At 48.8% G+C, this 20,865-nt stretch overlaps 4 protein-coding genes across 4 annotated transcripts; all 4 read left to right on the top strand.

The window, feature by feature from the left end:
- Window positions 1-5,088: 5,088 nt before the first annotated feature.
- LAESUDRAFT_764849 (uncharacterized protein) lies at window positions 5,089-5,898 on the top strand (the record flags this gene model as incomplete). The annotated part of the gene is made up of 1 exon (XM_040913516.1): window positions 5,089-5,898. One exon carries the CDS (start codon window positions 5,089-5,091, stop codon window positions 5,896-5,898), a length of 810 nt encoding a protein of 269 aa, XP_040757897.1.
- A 3,236-nt stretch (window positions 5,899-9,134) lies between these two features.
- On the top strand, window positions 9,135-9,827 carry LAESUDRAFT_764848 (uncharacterized protein; the record flags this gene model as incomplete). Its single annotated transcript, XM_040913515.1, has 2 exons — window positions 9,135-9,317; window positions 9,372-9,827. The coding sequence occupies 2 exons, from the start codon at window positions 9,135-9,137 to the stop codon at window positions 9,825-9,827; spliced, it is 639 nt and encodes a 212-aa protein (XP_040757896.1).
- Window positions 9,828-14,391: 4,564 nt separating this feature from the next.
- LAESUDRAFT_764847 (uncharacterized protein) lies at window positions 14,392-15,054 on the top strand (the record flags this gene model as incomplete). The annotated part of the gene is made up of 3 exons (XM_040913514.1): window positions 14,392-14,631; window positions 14,795-14,804; window positions 14,870-15,054. 3 exons carry the CDS (start codon window positions 14,392-14,394, stop codon window positions 15,052-15,054), a joined length of 435 nt encoding a protein of 144 aa, XP_040757895.1.
- A 346-nt stretch (window positions 15,055-15,400) lies between these two features.
- On the top strand, window positions 15,401-17,416 carry LAESUDRAFT_764846 (uncharacterized protein; the record flags this gene model as incomplete). The annotated part of the gene is made up of 8 exons (XM_040913513.1): window positions 15,401-15,451; window positions 15,512-15,637; window positions 15,912-16,399; window positions 16,450-16,490; window positions 16,541-16,589; window positions 16,787-16,869; window positions 16,921-17,064; window positions 17,112-17,416. The coding sequence occupies 8 exons, from the start codon at window positions 15,401-15,403 to the stop codon at window positions 17,414-17,416; spliced, it is 1,287 nt and encodes a 428-aa protein (XP_040757894.1).
- Window positions 17,417-20,865: the final 3,449 nt, after the last annotated feature.

Here is a 20,865-nt window from a genome sequence, read left to right as displayed (position 1 = left end):
GTCCAACATTTCTTCTGTGATTGTGATCTTCTTCTTTGCCACAAAGGGCACCACCCTGAATGCAGCAATTGGTCAGTCCAATACTGCTCCATCCAACTTGCAGAGCATGTATGCTCCTCCCCAATTGCGAAACAGCACAATATATGGTTCAATATAGTGTGGTCTCATTTTCCGATTGAGTGCCTTCTCGATCTGCATATGCTGAACCAAGACTAGATCTCCGCGCTTGAAGTTAAAATCCTTGATCGCATTCTTGTGGACTTGCTTGAATCATCTGGCTGCTTTTCTTCTGGCTTCATAGACTGTGTTATGGATTATTGCGACCTGTTTACGGCACTTCTGCAATGCTTCAGCTCAACTCACAATTAGGTCAGTTGTTGTCACCATTCCGACTGGGGCTGGAATCAAATACGTTGCTTCAACAATGTCAAGCGGTAGGACTGAATTGGTACCTGTGACTGCAAAATAGGGTGAGCAACCCATGTGTCTTTTAACCGTTACTCTTTCTGACCAGAAAACGGAATGTGCGACTTGACTCCATTTGCGCTCCGCTCCATCAGCAGCCTTGAATAGACCTTGCCGAACATCGAAATGTGGTCACTCAACGATTCCATTTGCTCATGAGTTGTAGCCACTTATCCGGATGTGCTTGATGTGATATTTCTTCTCCACATAGGCTGCTGCCTTTACGAATGGTGCGCCATTGTCGGTTACGATTTCTGATAGCGCCCCCCCAGTGACAGAGTATATCTTCGAAAATTCAATTGCCGAGGGTCTTTGCAGTTTCTGCTCAAAGCATACAGAACTCAGGATAGTGGGTGAGTGAACACCGACCCTGCACAATGTACTTGAATCCATTGAGGGCAGCATATGCATTGTGTCGATATATATCTTTGCAAATATCGGGGCTGGAATCGCAACAGTCAGTGGAATGAGAATCTGATGAATCTGTCGCTTTTGACATATTACACAAGTCTTGACAAACCAAGCAATGTTAGCCACGATGTTCGGCCACCAAAAGCATTCGCGAATCAACGACCGAGTCAGAAAAATGCCTTAATGCCCAAGTTTGTCATGTGCTCCAGTGAGGACCCGCAGTCAGTTCTCTGGTAATATGACTAGCTTGTGCAATCCTTGTCCATCTTTCCTCCAGAGATGTCCATCACATTTGAAGAAGTGGACCACATACTTGAGCATTCGATCGTATTCTTTGTCCGAGTAGTTCTCCGGTCGCTACACCATTTCTAGCCAGTCAGTAATTAGAGCAATAAGATGGTCATTCTGCCTGGCTCATGTGGATCATGGAACATCCTTGTAGCTGACCACCTTCGGGTCCCCAGCATCTCGCATGGTTTCTGATCCATCATTATTTTGAGTTAGAAGCACAAAAACTGATTGCGTGGCTGGCTCCTTTCCCGTTCTGAAAAATTGACCGTCCTCGGTCAACAGTGGATTACTCAGAAGCTGCACTCAGGGAAGTACTTGATGCATAAAGCCATTCATGTGATCCACCCAGTCATCGAAGTTGGTGTCCTCGATCAGCTCTGGTGGCAGGTCACCTTGCTGTCTTGGTCAGCATGATAATCCATCTGGACCATGCATGACTCCTGGGATGTGGACTAGTCAGAAATGGTACATGAGGATCGCAATGACCTAACAATTAACGCTTGTGCTCGAGGCAATGTCTGAGTTCTGCAACATGTCCTTAATGTACTTGGCATCCACTTCAACTATCAGGTTACGAATGCTGATTAGATAGACCTTGAGTGCTCGCAAAGTGCGATATAGACTGTGGAGCTCGAGCTTCAGTTGCGAAAACCTCTTGCAGTCATTGAGCGTGATAGACCCAAACTGATTGAAAAACCGCTTTTTCGATCTGTCAGTTGTGCCTTGGCACAACTGTTATCCAACTGCGATCAGAGATGTGTCCATTGCAAGAATAACTGGTGCTGATGAGTCGTAATTGATCATTCACAAAGCTGGTGACTCCAATAATGCCTGCTTTAGGTCTTCCATCACTTTGAGCTGCACCTCGCTGAATTCAAATGGAACTCCTTTCCGAGTAAGCTGCACAAGCGAGTGCGCTCGCTTTGCGAAGTCCCTGATAGAGATCCTTGCAACTCTGATCGTGCCTAGAAAAGCTCGAACTTCTGATAGGTCCTTGCATGGGCCTCAATTTCTGACTGTCCAGACTCACAATGCATCTGGCAATCATCCAATCAGAGTACCCCTGTGTCCGACGACCGTGATCTCTTTGGCGCATAGCGTTAACTTCGTTCCCGAGAAGATACCTCCAGCATACTCCATTTGCTGCACAATGCGATTGAGATTCTGGAAGTGTTCCCAGATGAATCGTCGAATGCCATCATTGCCTGCGATCATCTCGAAGCTTTTGTCTGAATTGAGATATCTAGTCGCTGGACCTTTGACTGGGACATCATCAATGTACGGCATGGTGAACGCAGGAATTTTCGATTGCAAAATGTATGTGACGTCGTCGTGGAAGATCGGCACCGAGTTTGTCCATCCCATCGGAAGGGTGACAAGTTGCAAAGTGCCAAAAGGCATCTGGAATGTGGTGAGGTCATGCGATGTCTCCGCTATGAGTCTCTCATCATATCCAACATATAGATCAAGCATGGCTCCACAGGCATGACTGCTGAACTGCTCTGCTAGATGCTTCGGAGTCAGTGTAACTCTCGAGTGCTGGATTGTGATGGCGTTGAGTGGTTTGAGACTGTGAATGAGTCGCAGAGACTTTTCATCCTTCTGTATGACACAGAACCATCGTGATCAATATGAGAAGTTTGAGGGCTCGTAGACTCCAGCATCCAGCTTCTTCTTGATAATTGTGCAGACTTCCTCGTAAATGCTTGGTGGAATCAGAATGTTCCGCTGAACCCATGGCTGATGTGGAATGACTGAGAAATCAATCAGCGGAAAATACTGTGACTTGAATTGTCCTCACTCAGAATTGCTCCAAGCAAATGCTTAATTGTGCAGACACATGAACGCGTGCATGAGGGCTCGCTGTTCTGGCAATAAGAATCCTGGCTGGTGCATCACATCCAAAACCTCCATGCATTCCTTCATATAGTGACTGGTTAAAAAGAATGGACCCGGCCACTCTGGAAGCTTAGGTAGGTGTCGCAAAGGATCTCCATGTATCCATCAAATGATTCAAAATTGCTCGGGTACCGATGCGATTACTGGTCAAGTTTTGAGCATGACTGGCTTGTACTTTTTCTTGGTCACAGCATAGCCTGCTCTCGAGCTTGACTCTTGATCGCAATTGTGACCTATGATCATCTGTAGCAGTCATGAAGTCGAGGTTCGAGGGGTCGGTAAAAAATCTGAGGTGACTGTGTACAATGATGATACTGCATCAAGGGCCTGTCCTGAGGCTTGCAAATAGCTTGACTGAATGGAAATGGGATCGGAAGATACGACTGGGGAATAGGCTGATATGATACAGGTATTTTTGCTGCTTACATCAATGATTAATGCCATCCCACTGCTTTCAGTACTCATATCTTCCACTAGTGAAAACCCAGATTCTTCAATCACAAATGCTGTGCCCTGACTCGTGGTGGTCCTTTTGGTATCGTTGTGACTCTTCCTGTGTTGGGACATATGATTGTAACTGTCTGGTTTCCATTGAAGAAGTTGTGCACCATGCTCTTGGTGAGCACGTCAAATGGTCATCCTAAAAGAATATCGTATGCGGCTGTGCAAATGACATGAATTTGCAAGTAGAGGACGATATCTCTGACTTGGAATGGTACGTTGCGAATGAGTCCGAGTGACTGGTCGACTTCTCCATTCGCAGACTGCATGTTGAGCTTTATTGTCAGATCATAGATGAGTCCCAGTGAATGGCAGATGTCTTCTGACATTGCGACAATCTGGCATCCTGAATCTAGGATCGCCTGTACTCGCTCCTTGTTGTCGATGAGGGTGACTATCGATCGCAATGCATGCAAGTCTTTTGTGACTGTCAACTGTTCTGGCTCTTCTCCATTGTGAACGTGCTTCAAGTAGGCATCATATGGATCGGGAATGACTGAACCCGTCACTGCTAAAGGCTCCCCTCAACAGGTGAACTCTTCCTCCTGTCCGATCGTAGAACTGCTGTCTTCGCATTTTCGAAGATCATCACCATTCCAGTCGCACTTGGAGGTACTACTTGCTTCAGTGTGCATGCTTCACGATACTTGTTGCGCACATCTGGCAGTATTGACGGCAACTCCTCCATGGACAACGTTACTGCTGATGACTTCATTGATCGCTCGAATACTGTAGTCGCAAGCTCTGGCTGGTAGACTGGTGGTGCATTGCGACAAGCCACATCTCATGCTCCAGGCTTTGGTGCTTGCCCAAAATGACACATGTTCAGTGGAACGTATACTGCATCTCGAACTGATTAGAAAGAATGCTCTGGAACTGGGTCTGCGACTACTGGCATAGACGAACTCGGTGCGCTCTCAGTGGCCTTCTCTGGCTCCACCTGAGGCTTCTGCTGTTTGGGTGCCTTCTCAGACTGTGCTGGCTTTGCGGCCGCTTCTGCCGGTCACCTCGGTGGCATATGAACTCTGTCGAAGACTGGTCGTGATCACTTCAGATTGAACAACTCTTGCTTCAGAGCTTCGATCCTATCTTCTGTGCCTAGCAATAATGAGCTGGCTTTGTCTTCTGAGACCTCAAATAGATTTGCTGCTGAGACCGATGCCATGACTGGAGTCTGGTTCCATCTGTGCCACTCATAAATCTGATCGTGAATCGTGATGCCTGAAATTGTGCGAGGGACGAAGGTGCCATTTGGAAGGACAACTTTTCTGGCTGCATTGCACATGCACTTGCCACTCTTAATGTCCTCCTCGACATGCTTGCATGTTTCGATCATGCCTCCGGCTTCTCCACAATAGTGGCAAAATCCACTCAGATTTTCATTTGTGACTGGTGGTCTGCTTGCAGTCACAGTTTGACTCCCATTCTGCTTCACAACTCCTCCAGTCACAGCTGCTGTGAGTGTCTGAACTGACTTGACCAAGCTTTCAAACAATCAATCCTTCTTGTTCCGTAACCACCATGTTCGCTTTAGGCACCCAACCCACGACCGCCAGCAACGTTGACATGGTGGCTCTTGGCGTTGAGCCTACTCCTCCAGTGCATTCTTTTGCTACTGTTCCACCCACTCCACCTGCTCTGGCTGCTACACTGTCTTGGACCTCCAAATTGGAGGGACGGGACAGGGTCATCAACCACTTTGGCAGCCTTCTGTGCCATGTCAGAAACTCTGTGCGGGCTCTGGAGGAGGCCATAAACATCGCCATCGACCACCCCAACCCCACTACCTATCTAGACGACACCTCCCATGTCGTCACCAAGCTCACCACCATCATCCGCGAGTTCCACATTGAGCTGCCGGCTGACTCTGACATCAACAACTTGGACCCTGGTATGGCGGCTCTTCAAATCCTCGACCACTTTTTCTGCCTCAACCCTGCCCTGGATGATGAGCTAGAGGGGGAGGAACATGAACTGGAATACCAGCACCCCCACCACGGTGAAGCCCTGTCCATGAACATCGACATTCAGGCTGCCATCACCAAAGCGGTGGAGGATGGCATCCACATGGGCAACACGGCCATCACCACGAGGCTCTCAGCTGTCAAAGTGCAGCTTGCACACAACTGGCTGCCTCTGCCACCTTCCCTGCCCAAGCCGCTTGGCCCACAGAATCCACCGCCTCTGCCACCCCATCACCAACAGACTGTCAGCTCCACCACCGTGACCATAGCCCAGCCTAATGCACCACCTCCTGGGGCCCCTACCATGGCTCAGGTGGCTGCCAAGTCTCGAGAGAAGAGCTACGTGCTACTCATCACCCCCGCATAGCACGCTACCATCATAGAGGGCAGAACTATGCCCCAATGGTATGCTAAGATCCACACCTGCCTGCGCAAAATGCCAGCGTGGGCTAAGGTAAGTTTTCTCGATCTCCATTTCGCTGGACCTTCCAAGGTCATGGCAGTCTTTTCCAATGAGTCACCGGATGCTCTCATCTGTGAGTGTCTCTGCCCTATCAGACATCTCCTGGGTGTCATGCCCCATGCATCCTCACCTGCACCAGAACTGCATGAGCAGGCCACTGTGCCTCAGGATTTCTGCCGGCTTGCACCAGTTATGAAGCTCTTTATTCTGAGCTGCCCTCTCCGCCACCCAGACATGGGTGCTATGCTCACTGAGAAAGAGATCCTGGTGGAGCTGCGCCATAATTTCATGTTTTCCATGGTCCATTTCAATGGCCTTCCTGGCTTTATCATTCCCAGCGAGCGGCGGGAGCAGCTCAGTAAGTCCTCCATCATCGTGTCTGTCGAAGACACCCACCGTGATTTCTGCGCACGTAACCTTCTTGGGCGTGATAACCATGGTGACACCGCTGGATTCATTTGGTTCTATGGTTCCCATATGATGGTCAAAAAGTCCAAGGACAGACCGATCTTCCATCAGTGCATGCGATGCTGGCGACTCACTTACCTCGAGAGCCACTGCAAGAAGTGTACCCCTGTGTGTCACTTTTGTGGTAAAACTGACTATACGGCGGACATGCATCATCATGCCTGCCTTATGTGTAATCATGAAAACTGCCCGAGCAAGCAGCCCTGTGATCCTACTCACTTTTTCTGTGTCATCTGTGGCACCAATGGCCACAGCACAGCTGATACCACCTGTCCTGCACGGAAAGATTACCGCATCCCCATTTCGCGATCAAACTCTTCATCATGAATCTCACAACCGCACATCTGAATGTGGCCTGGTCTAATCCGCGTGTCCACGGCTTGGTTTCTTCCTCTTGCTATGATATATACTTCCTCCAGGAGCTGTGGTGGGGCCAGATTGGCATCGACCCCCCCACAGCTCCGAATCTGGCACCACTGTTTATGACCATGTCAACGTCCAGCCCTATGGTCTGGATGCCTTTCATTTTTCTTCCACCACTGCCTTACCGCACCCTCGAGCCAGCATCCTGGTCCGGCGTGGCTTACTTGACACTTATCATATTTCCATGCGCACCGATCTGATAACGGATCCAGACCTAGTTATCGTTCACTTTGTCTCTCGCTTTGACCCCACACACTTGTTCTTTGCTATCAATTGCTATAATGAGGGCATGCGATCTCACATCACATCCTCCCCATTCTCTGTAATATCCCTTTCCCATCCAAAGCAAATCTCATCATCAGTGGTGATTTTAACATTCACAACCCCCTTTGGTCATGGACTGGCTATACTCTACGCCTAACTAGTCCTGTTTCATCCACCTTCGTTCAGTGGCTCGAACGTGAAGCTCTCATTTTGCTTAACGATCTTGACCAACCCACTCACATGGTCGGTGACGACCCACTCTCAGGGATGATCATCGACCTGATCTGCGCAATCTCCAGTGAACACTTTCATGTTCACGGAGTGGCTGCAGTGTCCACCCCTTTCGAGTCTGATCATGCTATGCTAACCACCATTCTCTCCCACACTGCCCATCTGGTCCCAGTTGACCTGAGTTTTAGAGTAGATGTATCTCGATGCAGGGATTGGCTGTCCTGCCTCGACCGTGAGCTTACTATGTCACTACCCTACTCCACCTACTCTACTGTTGATGATCTAGAGGAGGGAGCCCACGTTCTGATGTGGGCTCTAATCACCGCTAATCAGGAAGTCTTTCCACAGTGCGCCCATGCTCACCGCGCCTCACAGCTCTGGTGGAATGACTCCTGTGATCTGGCCCATGTCCGCGTGCAAACCACCACCTCCCGAGATGAAAGATGCGAGGCCAAATGCGCCTTGTCTACAACCATCCACCAAGCATGAAAAGACTGGGCATGTGAGGCACTTGCTCATCTCCAACACGTCAACCCATGGCGCCTTGCCTCCTGGACCAAAGGAGTGCGAGTGCCCCCCTACCTGTTATTCGCATGGGTGGGGAAGTGGGCTCCCTGCCAGCTGATGTGGGTCAGCTACTCACTCATTTCTACTTCCCCCTGTCTCCTCCTCTTCCTGATCTGCCTCCTCTCTTTGCATCTGCTCCTCCACCCGTGAGATCTGCCCACCCACTTCTGCTATCTGAAGTGACGACAGCTATAGAATCAGCATCTAATTATTCTGCACCAGGAGTGTCTGGTACCTCCTGGTGCCTTCTAAAATGGGTCTGACAGTCCAGTGCGTGAGATCTCTTCTTTCATTTTCTCTCTGCATCTTTGCGCTCGGGTCATCTGCCCACATCTCTGAAGGAAGCTGCAGTTGTGTACTTGCCCAAACCGGGCAAGGCAGACTATACCGTCTCCAAGGCTCACTGCCCTATCGCGCTCCTTGAGACCCTGAGCAAAGTGCTTGAAAAGGTCCTCTCCGCTCATTTTAATTTCCAGATCGGAGTCCACAATCTCGTTCCAGGCTCCCAGTTTGGCAGGCAGGGTCAGCATTCTGTTGTGGATGCCGGCATCGTCCTCACGCATTACGTCCGCACAGCATGAGAGAACAGCTTTTCAGCCACCCTCCTGTGCATGGACATGGAAGGTTACTATAATAATATACGTCATGATATCCTTCATTCCGGCCTGCTTTCCATGGGTTTTCTGGCCAACGAAATCTGTTGGACCATGTCATTTCTCTCGTCTTGCACGGTCTGTCCTAAGCTCAACTCCAAGCTCGGTCCGTCCTATTCTGTCGCTGCTCTCAGCATTCCACAAGGTTCCCCCCTTTCACCTGTCCTGTCCACTATCTATTCTTCTCCCCTCTATGCATCTCTCAATCCTTTTGTTCATCCCCAACAGTCCACTGGTGGTTACGTGGACGATTTCTCCCTCCTCGTCGTCTCTCTTTCTTTGAATGAAAATGCTCTTGTCATCCAACGCACCCTGCCACGCGTCGGGCACATGTTGAACCAGCTCAGGCTCACCATTGGCATGGCCAAAACTGAGCTCATTCACTTCACCTCCCCCAACCATTCCCTCGACATTAACCCCACGCTGCGAGTTCAGTGGCAGGGGAATCAGGTCACCATCTGCCCTGCACCATATCTCCGCTGGCTCAGGATATGGTTTGACCAATGACTGTCCTTTGTTCACCACATCTGTGTCATGGCCTCGAGGGCAACCTCTCATGTCACTGCCTTCCGCATGCTGGCTAACACCCAGCACGGCATGACAGTTGCGCAAGTGCGCCTCCTTTATCTCACCACCATCCTCCCTGTCCTTACTTTTGGCAGCCCCATGTGGTATGACCCATGGGGACCACGCTCACTCTTTCTCCCTCTCCAGCAGGTCCAAGTCAATGCCTTACGATGGTTTCTGGGTGCCTGAAGGTCTACGCCCCAGGTTGCCCTCAACCTTATCTCCAGCATCCTGCCGATGCGCCAGCAGCTCGACAAACTCAATGGCTTAGCTGCCACCTGCCTGCTCACCCTCCCCTCGAATCATCCCGTGTCTCACTGCCTCGCAGCGAACCATTCTGCCCACCCACCAAACTTCTCCCTCCTCAACCCCAACATCCCCGTGCATTATGGCAACTCTGCGGTGGACGTCCTCGAATGCGAACTGCCTGACTGCACTGTGCAACTTCACCCATGGCTCCAACCTCCGTGGGTGTCCGCTCACCCATGGAGAGACTGTGTCTCCATCACCATCCCTCCCCCTACTAAGGAGGGTTCTGAGGACTATTTACATACTTTCTTTTACCCTCTTCTCCATTCTTCTATCCCATCCCCTGAGGCCTTGTGGGTCTTCACAGATGGTTCCCAGGTCGACACACTGGCGCTGGCCCTCCACAATTGAAGAGCAGGTGCAGGTGCATGTATCATCCATCAGAGGGCCATAAAATATGAGTGGACGTGGAGCTTAGGCCACTGTGCTGAGGTTTACGATGCTGAGCTCTATGCCATGGTGGTGGTCTCCAGCTGCTTTGCCAGTTTTCTGGAGACCTATCCCAATATCACATGCATCTACCTCTGCACGGACAATAGAGCTGCACTGTTCAATATTCTGTTCCTGCATCCGCACAGTGGGCAGCCATTCTCCATTCGCTTTCGAGCACTTCTCGCTCCTCTCATGAAGCGATACCCTCTTTTAACTATTTCACTGCTCTGGGTCCCTGGCCACCATGGCGTGCTGGGAAATGAGGTGGCAGACTGTCTAGCCAAGGAGGGCACGTCCCTACCTGATAGTATCCTACCCACTTCAACATGGACCCAGCGCTGAGCACGAGAGCGAGCGACCACCTCCTGGCGAACCAAGTTCACTTCCACTGATCATCCCACCACGTTACGTTCTGCCTGGCTGTGTCAGCTGACCCTTACGCTACATCCTGTTTATCTTGATCACTACTTTGAATGTGACATCAAAGCCAGGTTGACCCAAGCCTTAACCGGCTACGGCTACCTGGCTCCTTATTTTTCCTCTCTTTTTGGAATGGCTGGCCCTGCTTGTCACTTCCATGGTTCCCCCTCTTTATGCAACCTAACAACCCCCAGCACACGTGAGCACACTCTGCTCCATTGCCCGAGGCACACGCATGCCCGGCACCTGCTCTTTCACCAACTCAAGCCTACATCCTGGGACCTGCACCGTCTGTGTAGCCGTCCAGACGGCGTTCATCATCTCACCTCTTTCATATCCCACACCTCTTCATTCACGGCTGCATCGCTAGCCCCACCAGACCTCGGATAGTTTACTGTTTTACGGTCCTGGAGACCTTTCTCAATCTCGCCCATAGTCCGCACATTGATACTTCGTCGCACGGTAACCACATGTATTTTACCCTACCAACCATGCATAGCGCGGTATAGAAATAAATGTACAAAAAAAAAAGCTTTCAACAAGCAATGAGATATCTTCACTCTTGATCGCTGGTGCACTGCTAGTCGACGTAGTTGTAGTCAGCTTTACTGTGGTCGGCCCTGCGCTAGTGCCATGCAACACGAACTTTGCTGGCTTATAGATGTCATTTACTAAGTAGGGATCATCTGGATAATGGTCTGGCTGCTTCAGCTGTAGGCATTGCGAAATCTGATTCCATAGCTCAGGCAAAAATCCTCGAATGAATGCGCGATTGCGTTCTGACTCCAAAATGCGAGTCTTGCCAATGAAAAATGAGGTGATAGCTAGGAACTCTCCATGATAGTTCCCTAGTTCTGCGATGGTCTGAATTCCCAGTTGGGCTCACTCTCTGACTAAGAGATCCATGTCTTGCACTTCCCATTTGTGCTCTGTATCTGCACCTGAATACAGCTCTTGGAGTACTTGTCGCAGATCGACATAGGTCTTTGTTCGATCTGTATATTCTGGAAGTGACTCAATGAGGTCGGCGACGTCTATATTGAGGTAACATTTCACCCATAGCTTCTTTTCTGCTTCAGTGTTTACTTGGCAACACATAAATAGGATTTCTAGGTCATCAAAGAAGCGAAAGAGAGTTCTTGGCTGATTGGGATCAAAGGTAGGTGCCGATCGATTGCCACAGAATGGCATTTGATTGGTTATTACTGTTCCCATCGTGACTGTGGCTGTGGTGATCAGGAAATTAAGTGTTTGAGTAGGGTTCTGGACTGGATTTGACACTTGTTCAGCTGCGAGGGCTGTTTCTAGCTCATCTAGAAGGGTCCTAAGTGAAACTTCTTGCGACAAAGCCTCGGAGATGTGTTCCGACTGTGCTTCTACTGTAGAAGACTTGGACGGATGATGCAATAGTGGGGTAAGCAAACTAAGTGGACTTGGGGTTCTAGAAGCTGGTGATGTGGATTGTGAAGCTGAGGAATGTGTTTCGAATGATGGAGATGGTCAAAAATTGGCTAAGTGTGGTCGGCCTTCTTTTGCTCGCTCGAATCCGGCCCTCTGAAACTCGTGTAGTCACCTGAGTCTTTGATTGAATGACGAGAAGACTTCTTCATCCGATGTTTCACCTATTGTGGTAATCCTGACTCTGTTTCAAGGGGATACCAAACTCCTTCTTCGATCTCTGATCGTAAGGCTGATGACTCGGTGCTGTGAAACTTTAAATTCTCTCCACCCCTCGCGGTGGGCTCCAGAAATGATATGCTCAACCGTGTTCTGGCCATGAGCAGCACTCCTAACCAAACCCCTACTGGTGGAAGGCGAACTGGGGCTCTGTCTGTCTGCATTCCCTTTGGGCTATGGTCACAGGAAACTTCAGATGATAACACAGCGACGGGCAGCTGTGAGTCGTTCAGCTGTGATGCTTGAAATGGAGTCAGATTGTCAAATGTTCTGGATCGGTGAGTGTGGGACTCGACTGTATGGATGCCTCCAACTGGGAAACAGTCGAAAGCTGGAATGCGGAGGTGTGTGGGTGTCAAATGCGATTGGCAACTTCTGTACTCGTGAACTGTGGTGGCTGAAGGTCTGGGCTGGGGCACAAGAACCTTCTATATCTGGAAAGTGCTGGTCAAGCACCGACGAGCAACCCCTAACTGTCTCCAAGCTGGGATAAGCATCGACAATGAAGCCCTGAGCACTTCTGACTGGAATGAGTGTCAACAATGAATCCCTGGATGTCTCCGAATGGGAACGAGCACTAACAATGAACTCCTGAGCACTAGCTAGGCTACGGGATCCAATAGAGACGGAATCCTGGTTTGAGACTCGTGACTGGTGGCGTGCAAGCAAAATGCGATGGCATGAGATACGAGAACATGATAACGTGTCTTATCTGGCTGAAACCTGAGTCGAGCTAGAGGCCACTGCTGAGAGTGCTGCCTCTCTTGGTGTCGAGAATCCCAGAGATGTAGAACATGATCGCAATAGACGTAGACGTAGTCGGGCATGATGTCCTAGCATAGACAAGATGAGAACTGAGCACTGCTGTGTGGGGAAACTCCATGTAAAACTCTCTTATTATTTCTATCACAGCAGATGTGATGCGATTTATAAATGTAGAAAATCGTGTGGGAATGTCAGCTGATGTCTTACATTTTTGGCAAAGCTTTGCCAATTTAGCATTTAACCAGTAAATAGTGCACATTCACAGCCAATGTGAAACATTTTCAACATAAAATGCCATGGTTGCAAATATTTGTCACATGTGTAAGAAATCAGTTGACATTCACACATAATTTCCCACATTGATAAATCGCATCATGTCTGCCGTGTATGTATAGTGTAGATTATATAGTGGATCAGAAATGAGCCAGCTGAGTTGCTGAAACATGTTTCTGATCATACATTGTGTTTCCGATCCATTGAAAAACCTGTCGCAAAGCTCGTCCCTGTTCTTTCTCTGTATCATACAGTCAGGGAACTGGAAGTCTGGCCCTGTCAGGGTCCGTCGGTCCGCTACCCTATCTTCCATTAGCACACTTGCTCATTTCTGAGTTGCCTAATTGGTCATGTTTCACTTCTCGCACTGCACCTCGTAATTGGCTATGCTTCCTCATGGCTTGCTCATCATTTCTGCACCTCATGTTTCACCTTCTGACCCCTTCACACAGTTCTGTTTCCTCAGGCTGTCAGTAAAGTCTTCTTCACCCACTCTGGACTGTTCCAGCTCAGTGTTTGTCTTTTCGAATTGCAGTGACCCGCTATCCGATTGTGCGATAGTCGAACACAGTTTCTGGTGTTTTTCTGATCGCAGAATATCTCAGTGCATATCACCTCCCCCATTCTGAGATTTGGATCATCCTCAGTCCATCGGGCTTCTGTACTTTAGATAGCATGCCCTCGCTGTCAGTTCCCTGGTCCTTCACTGCTATGTCCCATGTCAATGGTGTCTTCAGCCTCGCTGCTCGAGCTTGCAGTGTCTACCCCATTGACAGTGCTTGCATTTCACTACTGCAGCACCTGGATAATCTTGTGTTCACATCACCCACTCCCGATGCTCATGCCTTGGTCTGACAGGGCTGGGCCACGTCATTTTTCACTTATGAGGTGAGTATTCCATGTTGCGATCTGCCTTCTGCCAGTCAATGCTGTGGCCTTCCAGTTATGCATGACCTGTGACTATCCAGACCGTGCCAAAAGTTTGCTGCATGAGGTCAATTCAGTGTATGACTGGCTCATGCTGAACGTGAGCCCTGACTTCGATTGGATCCCAGCAGTGGTCCCTTCCTCCCTGAGAGGTTATTCCGATGCTGTTGGGACCACTGCCCCAATTCGTTCTCCTGCTGCGATGACTGAGATTATGCGAGAGATTATTGAGGCTGCAGACTGTGACAATTTTGCCAAGTTCCCTGAAGGTCACAATCATATTTGTGATCACTTTAAAATGGCATACACGGCGAACGACATTTTTGTGGATCAGCGCGACCGTACATTCCCTGGGCAGACCATCCCGATTAGCTGCTGGTGGATAGACTATGATAGCTGACATGTTCCTCCTCCTTCTGCCATGTCTCTTGCTATAGCGCAGATTCTTCAGGATGTGGTCAAGCGTGAACCTGAAGTTGTTGCAGCGACTCCGAGGGTGCAGTTGCGTTCTGCGTCTGTCATGAGTACGATGTCGTCCGTGGTCACCATCAAGTCTTCTGAGTCAGATACACTGCACGAGTACTACGTCACCATCCACGCTCTCCCAAAGTGTGTGCAGATCGTGTTTCTGAGCTTCGGCAAGCCATGGCCGCATACCAAGGTGCGCCTGGTCGCTTTCTTCATATTCAGCTCATTGCTTACATTCTGGCCACCAGTGTTTCAAGTGCTTGGTGGACAGGGACTGCATGATCATGCCTTCTGACCACAGTGGGCAGGCTTGCATTCACTGCTGAGTGTCGCACCTCAAGTGCTCATTTGTCTAGCCTCCCTCTAGTAAGCTTTTCGTCTTCTTGATCACAAAGGCTGCAATACTGACTTTATCCCTTTCATGATTGCAGATGCCAAATCGCTTGCAGAGACCAAGAGGATTCTTAGTGAGGTTCGTGGGCTGGCCATTCCCAATGCCCTATTGATCAAGATCTATACTCAGGAGCGTGCACGACTGGTTGTGGAGGCGACCCACATTAGCGATCATCTCCAGTTCTTGAAGACCTTCCTGGCTGTGAATGGGAAAGTCACGTAGCCTAGAACCATCTCAATTTGTCCTTCATGTACTCCGCTTTCTCATGTACAGTAGTCCAAATGTGTTCGTCTCTGACTTCATGCTGTAGATCCATTGTTTCGGTAGCCTCAATCAGAGTTGGCTTGATTTTGGTCCCACATAAGAAGTTCCATCTGAGTCACTTGAACTGGCTCCCTGAGAAAGCCAACTGGCTCTACCACATGGTAGAGGATGATACCATGAGGTTTTAATGACATGTTTGCATGTCCGAGCATGGCTAGTTCGAAATTGTCTTCAGTGTCCGATGGCGCCTAACTGTCCTCTCCCTCTACCTCATTCTTTCAGCTCGATGATGGGTCACCCCACTATGCCTTCATCTTCTCAGCATCCTGCAACTCCAGTTGCCTCTCCTCGCAAGGTGCACCTGTCTTCCTACCTTTGGCTTTTTGCATTGCTAACTTCTGTCCTTGACACATAGGCAGCGGACCCAAAGGACGCCGTCATGGGTATCGTTTATTCTGCTTGGGAGGCATTTCGTGAGGCAGAGCCCCTCGACCCAGCCATGGACTTCGAGTTTCTCATACGCAAGTTCCTTTCTGCTGTGGTAAGTGATCACGCCGTTGTACTCGCAACCGGATAACTCTCTTCATTTCTAGCATGATCTTTGCACCTTCTTGGACATGGTGTCGCAAACATGCTACACCCAGTTTTGCCACAAGGCTCAGGCACATCTCGATGCCTTTGTACAGCCATCGTGGCTTTCGTGGTGTGAGGAGTTGATCTCGCCCAAGTGAGCTGCTGCCTTTTCAGCGAGCAAGGTGCATGCACCAGACTGTGATCCACTATCTTTTGTTAACATGATCCTTCGACTCTCCTAGGATCTGAGCCCCCCTCTGGTGACTGAGGCTTCTGCTCACATGCCTTCTAATACTGGGGAGGTCATGGCCTCTGACTCTCTGACCGCTTCCACCGGCACTGATGATGCTTTTCTCTCTGTTGCTCTGACCTCTTCTTCTGTAGTAGCTGCACCTGTCATGGCTCCTGCTGCTATTGGTATTCCTGTCCCAAAGTTTGAGTTCCAGGCCTGTGCAACAAACCCAGTTGCTATCAACCCTCCTTCTGACTCTGGTGCTGTGGCTATGAAAGTTGATCCTCCACTTGCTACTGTGGTCACTGAATCACCTTCCGCACAAGGCTCTGAGGTTATTGAGGTCTCCAGCAATGATGAGGATGACAGCAATAGTGATGAGGTCGAGTTCATGAGTGGAAACCTTCTAAACCTCTCGCCAGTGCATCCGAAGAAGGGCAAGGGTCACGGTCGCAAGTTCACCAAGGCTTCCAAAATAACTACGAACTCGGAGGACCAGTATGTGCGCATGCCTGTGCATACCTTTCATGATCACTCCCTTCCTCCAGAGTATCTCCTGGCTTGGCAGAAGCTGTCTATCGCTTGTTTGGTAAGTGCTTGCCTGGCCCACACTTTTCCATTGCTAATTCCTCTTCCCAGTGTTGCTACTGCCTTCTTTCCGACAAGGTGTCTCACACTTGCACATTAAGTGAGTTCTGTCCTAAATGCTGCAAGTGTTACCATGACCACATGGCCTGCAAGTGGTGGATGAGTGATACAGTCCCTAACATTGATGATGCCGATGGATGGCTTTCACCAAAAAAGCTGTACCATCAGAAGGACTGGCCACTGCCCAAGATGCCAGATGTATGATGAGCAGATGCACGATGCGAACACTGCCAGCAGCAATTATTCCATGGAGCTCGAGCTCCTGCTGGACACACCGATTGATGAATATGAAACTGTGATTGCCCTGGCCCCACACCTTCGTAGGCCTCCCCTCTTTCAGTTTTGTTCCTGGCTAACTGACCTCCCTCCAGGTTCGGTCCATACCTTGCCTGACACGCCTGAGCCCAATGCCGAGTCCGATGCTGAAGGCACACCTGAGGTTGTTACCATCAAGCAAGAGAAGGGCACTGCTGGGCCTTCTCGTCATAAGTTGGTGATTCCTCTGCTGCCATGTGGTATGTCCCTTTCGGCATCATTACTTCCTTGCTAACGACTTCACTAGGCCAATTCAACAGGCCTCTCAAGTGTCCTCACTTCAACGACTCCGACCCAGATAACATCATGATGCAACATGCCCACGCCAGCACCATTGTTGTTCCATCTACTAAGGTTCTCAAGCCACACTCGTCAAAAGGCAAGGCTCATGCAAAGGGCTCTTTTAAAGCTGCGATCATAAAGTCAGAGCCATTTAGCTCTTTGCCAGCCACCATTGAGCCTTCCGAAACCAGTACACAACTTGAGTGGATGATCGCGCTGTTGCAGCAGCTTCACGAGAAGAATCAGGCCTTGAGGGCTCGCAAGCCATAATGTTGTTGGTGCATGATGGGTATGTGCTGGGGACTCAAAGCGGGCTGTCTGCATGGTTCTTCGTATCTCTATCGTGATCTCTCCCTCTGCACATGGAGCAATGTACTAGTTAGTTTGCTTGAATAAACCTGGATGCCGAAAACCTTGCGCAAGCTTTCCTGAATGAAATATTAAGTGAGATGTCACAAAATAGTGTTGTCTTGTTCGAGTCCTTGAGTCTCTTGAGTCCCTAGCTGAGTCCTTGCCTATATACAATTGAATTATTAGTTTGAATCCCTATACTTGTCTATTCTGACTCATTTGCATCGTACTGGTCTTGCAGTCCTTCGTCTTCATCCCCTGACTCCTCATCTTTTCGTTCTTCATCCAGTTCCTCTTCTCCTTGATCGTTTGACTGATGCATCTCCTTCAATCTGGCTTCCAATGCATCCAACATTTCTTCCTTGCTGTGAATGGTACCACCCTGAATGCTGTGATCGGTCAGTCCAGTACAGCTCCATCTAACTCGCAGAGCATGTAGGCTCCTCCCCAATTGTGAACCAACACAATATATGGTCCTATATATCGTGGTCACATTTTTCGATTGAGTGCTTTCTCAATCTGCGTATGCCAAACCAAGACTAGGTCTCCACACTTGAAATTGAAATCTTTGATCGCATTCTTGTGGACTCACTTGAATCGCCTCACTGCTTTTCTCCTGGCCTTGTAGACTGTGTTGTGGATCCTCATGACTTGTTCTCAGTGCTTTTGTAGTGCTTCTGCTCGACTCGTGATCAGGTCGGTCATTGTCACCATCCCGACTGGTGCTGGAATCATATATGTTGCCTCAACTATGTCCAGCAGTAAGACAGGATGAGTGCCCATGATGGTGAAGTAGGGTGAACAACCCATGCATCTTCTAACTGTGACTCTTTCTGACCAGAAAACTGAATGTGCGACTTGACTCCATTTGCACTCCTCTCTGTCAGCAGCCTTAAATAGACCTTGGCAAATGTCAAAATGTGGTCGCTCAACTATTCTGTTTGCACGTGAATTGTAGCCACTTATCTGGATGTGCTTGATGTGATATTTCTTCTCCAGATAGGCTGCTGCTTTTACGAATGGTGCGCCGTTGTCGGTTATGATTTTCAATAGTGCTTCCCAGTGACAGAGTATATCTTCAAAAATCCAATTACTGAGGGCCTTCACAGATTCTGCTCGCAGCATACAGAATTCAGGATAGTGGGTGAGCGAACACTGACCCTGCACGATGTACTTAAATCCATTTGAGGGCGGCATATGCATCGTGTCAATATATATCTTTGCAAATATTGGCGCTGGCATTGCAACCATCGGCGGTATGAGAATCTGGTGAATCTGTCACTTTTGACATACTACGCACGTCTTGATGAACCAAGCAATGTCAACCACGACATCAGGCCACCAAAATTGTTCACGAATCAATGACCAAGTCAGAACAATGCCTCGGTGTCCTAGCTTATCATGTGCTCCAGCGAGGACTCGTAGTCAGTTTTCTGATAGTATGACCAACTTGTGTGATCCTTGTCCATCCTTTCTCCAGAGATGTCTGTCTCGTTTGAAGAAGTGAAGTGCATACTTAAGCATCTGATCGTATTCTTTATCCAAGTAATTTTCTGGTCGCTGCAACGTTTTCAGCCAGTCAGTGATTAACGCGATGAGATGGTCATTCCATCTGGCATGTGCAGATCATGGAACGTCCTTGTAGCTGACTGACTTCAGGTCCTGAGTATCTTGCACAGTTTCTGATTCATCATTACTTTGAGTCAGCAGCACAAAAACTGATTGCATGGCTAGCTCCTCCCCCATTCTGAAAAATCGACCGTTCTCAGTTGACTCAGTCAGTGTGATAATCTGTCTGGGCCATGCATAACTCCTGGTATGTGGACTAGTCAGAAATGATACATGAGGATGGTGATGACCCAACAGTTGATGCTTACACTTAGAGCGATGTCTGGGTTCTGCAATATGCCCTTGATGTACTTGGCATCCACTTTGACTATCAGGTTATGAATGCTGATCAAATAGACCTTGAGTGCTCGCAAGGCATGATATAGGCCGTAGAGCTCGAGCTTTGGTTGTGAAAACCTCTTTTCGTGATCGTTGAGTGTGATAGACCTGAAATGACTGAAAAACTGCTTTTTCGATCTGTCAGTTGCACCTTGGCACAACTGAAATCCAACTGTGATCGGAGAAGTGTCCACTGAAAGGATAACTGGTGCTGACAAGTTGTAATTGATCATTCACAAAGCTGGTGACTCCAATAATGCCTGCTTTAGGTCTTTCATTGCTTTGAGCTGTGCCTCGCCGAATTTAAACAGAACTCCTTTTTGAGTGAGCTGCACAAGTGAGTGCGCTCGCTTTGTGAAGTCTTTAATGAAGATCCTTGTGACTCCGATTGTGCCTAAAAATGCTCGAACTTCCGATAAGTCCTTGCATGGGCCCCAATTTCTGACTGTCCAGACTCGAGATTCATCTGGCAACTGTGCAATCAGGGTGCACCTGTGTCTGACTATTGTGATCTCTTCCATGCAAAGCATCAACTTCATTCCTGAGAAGGTACCTCCAGCATACTCCATTCACTGCACAATGTGATTGAGATTTTGGAAATGTTCCCAAATGAATCATCAGATACCATCGTTGCCTGTGATCGTCTCGAAGCTATCATCTGATTTGAGATATGTAGCTAGTCACTGGACCTTTAACTGGGACATTGTCGACATATGGCACCATAAATGCAGGAATTTCTGATTGCAAATGTATGTGACGTCATTGTGAAAGATCGGCACTGAGTTGGTCAACCCCACCGGAAGGGTGACGAGTTGCAAAGCTCAAAATGGCATCTGGAACGTGGTAAGGTCATGCGATGTCTCTGCTATGAGTCTCTCATTGTATCCAACATATAGATCGAGCATGGCTCCACAGGCACGACTGCTGAACTGCTCCACTAGGTGCTCCGGAGTCGGCATAACTCCCGTGTGCTGAATCGTAACTGCATTCAACAGTTCAAGACTGTGCATGAGTCATAGAGACTTTCTGTCCTTCTTTATGATGCAGAACCATTGCGATCAGTATGATGAGTTTGAAGGCTTGTAAACTCTGGCATCCAACTTCTTCTTGATAATCACACAGACTTCCTTGTAAATGCCTGGTGGAAACGAAATGTTCTGCTGAACCCATGGCTGATGTGAAATGACTGAGAAATCTATCAGTGGGAAGTATTCCGATTTGAACCATCCTTGCTCAGAATCACTCTAAGTGAAAGCTTGCTTATGCAAAAACATGAATGCGTGCATAAGGGCTCGCTCTTCTGGTGTCACAGATTTTCGCCACAAAGTCCGCACGTGACTTTTCTCACACCACAGATCACGTGCTTCACCAATATCTCACGCCACTCAGCCACAGACGCGACGCGTAGAGATCAGGTGATA

Source organism: Laetiporus sulphureus, assembly GCF_001632365.1.
Source record: "Laetiporus sulphureus 93-53 unplaced genomic scaffold LAESUscaffold_90, whole genome shotgun sequence".
In the NCBI taxonomy this organism is placed as follows: domain Eukaryota; kingdom Fungi; phylum Basidiomycota; class Agaricomycetes; order Polyporales; family Laetiporaceae; genus Laetiporus; species Laetiporus sulphureus.
The sequence above is the reverse complement of the archived record's forward strand: the minus strand, read 5'-3'. Positions and strand labels throughout refer to the sequence as shown.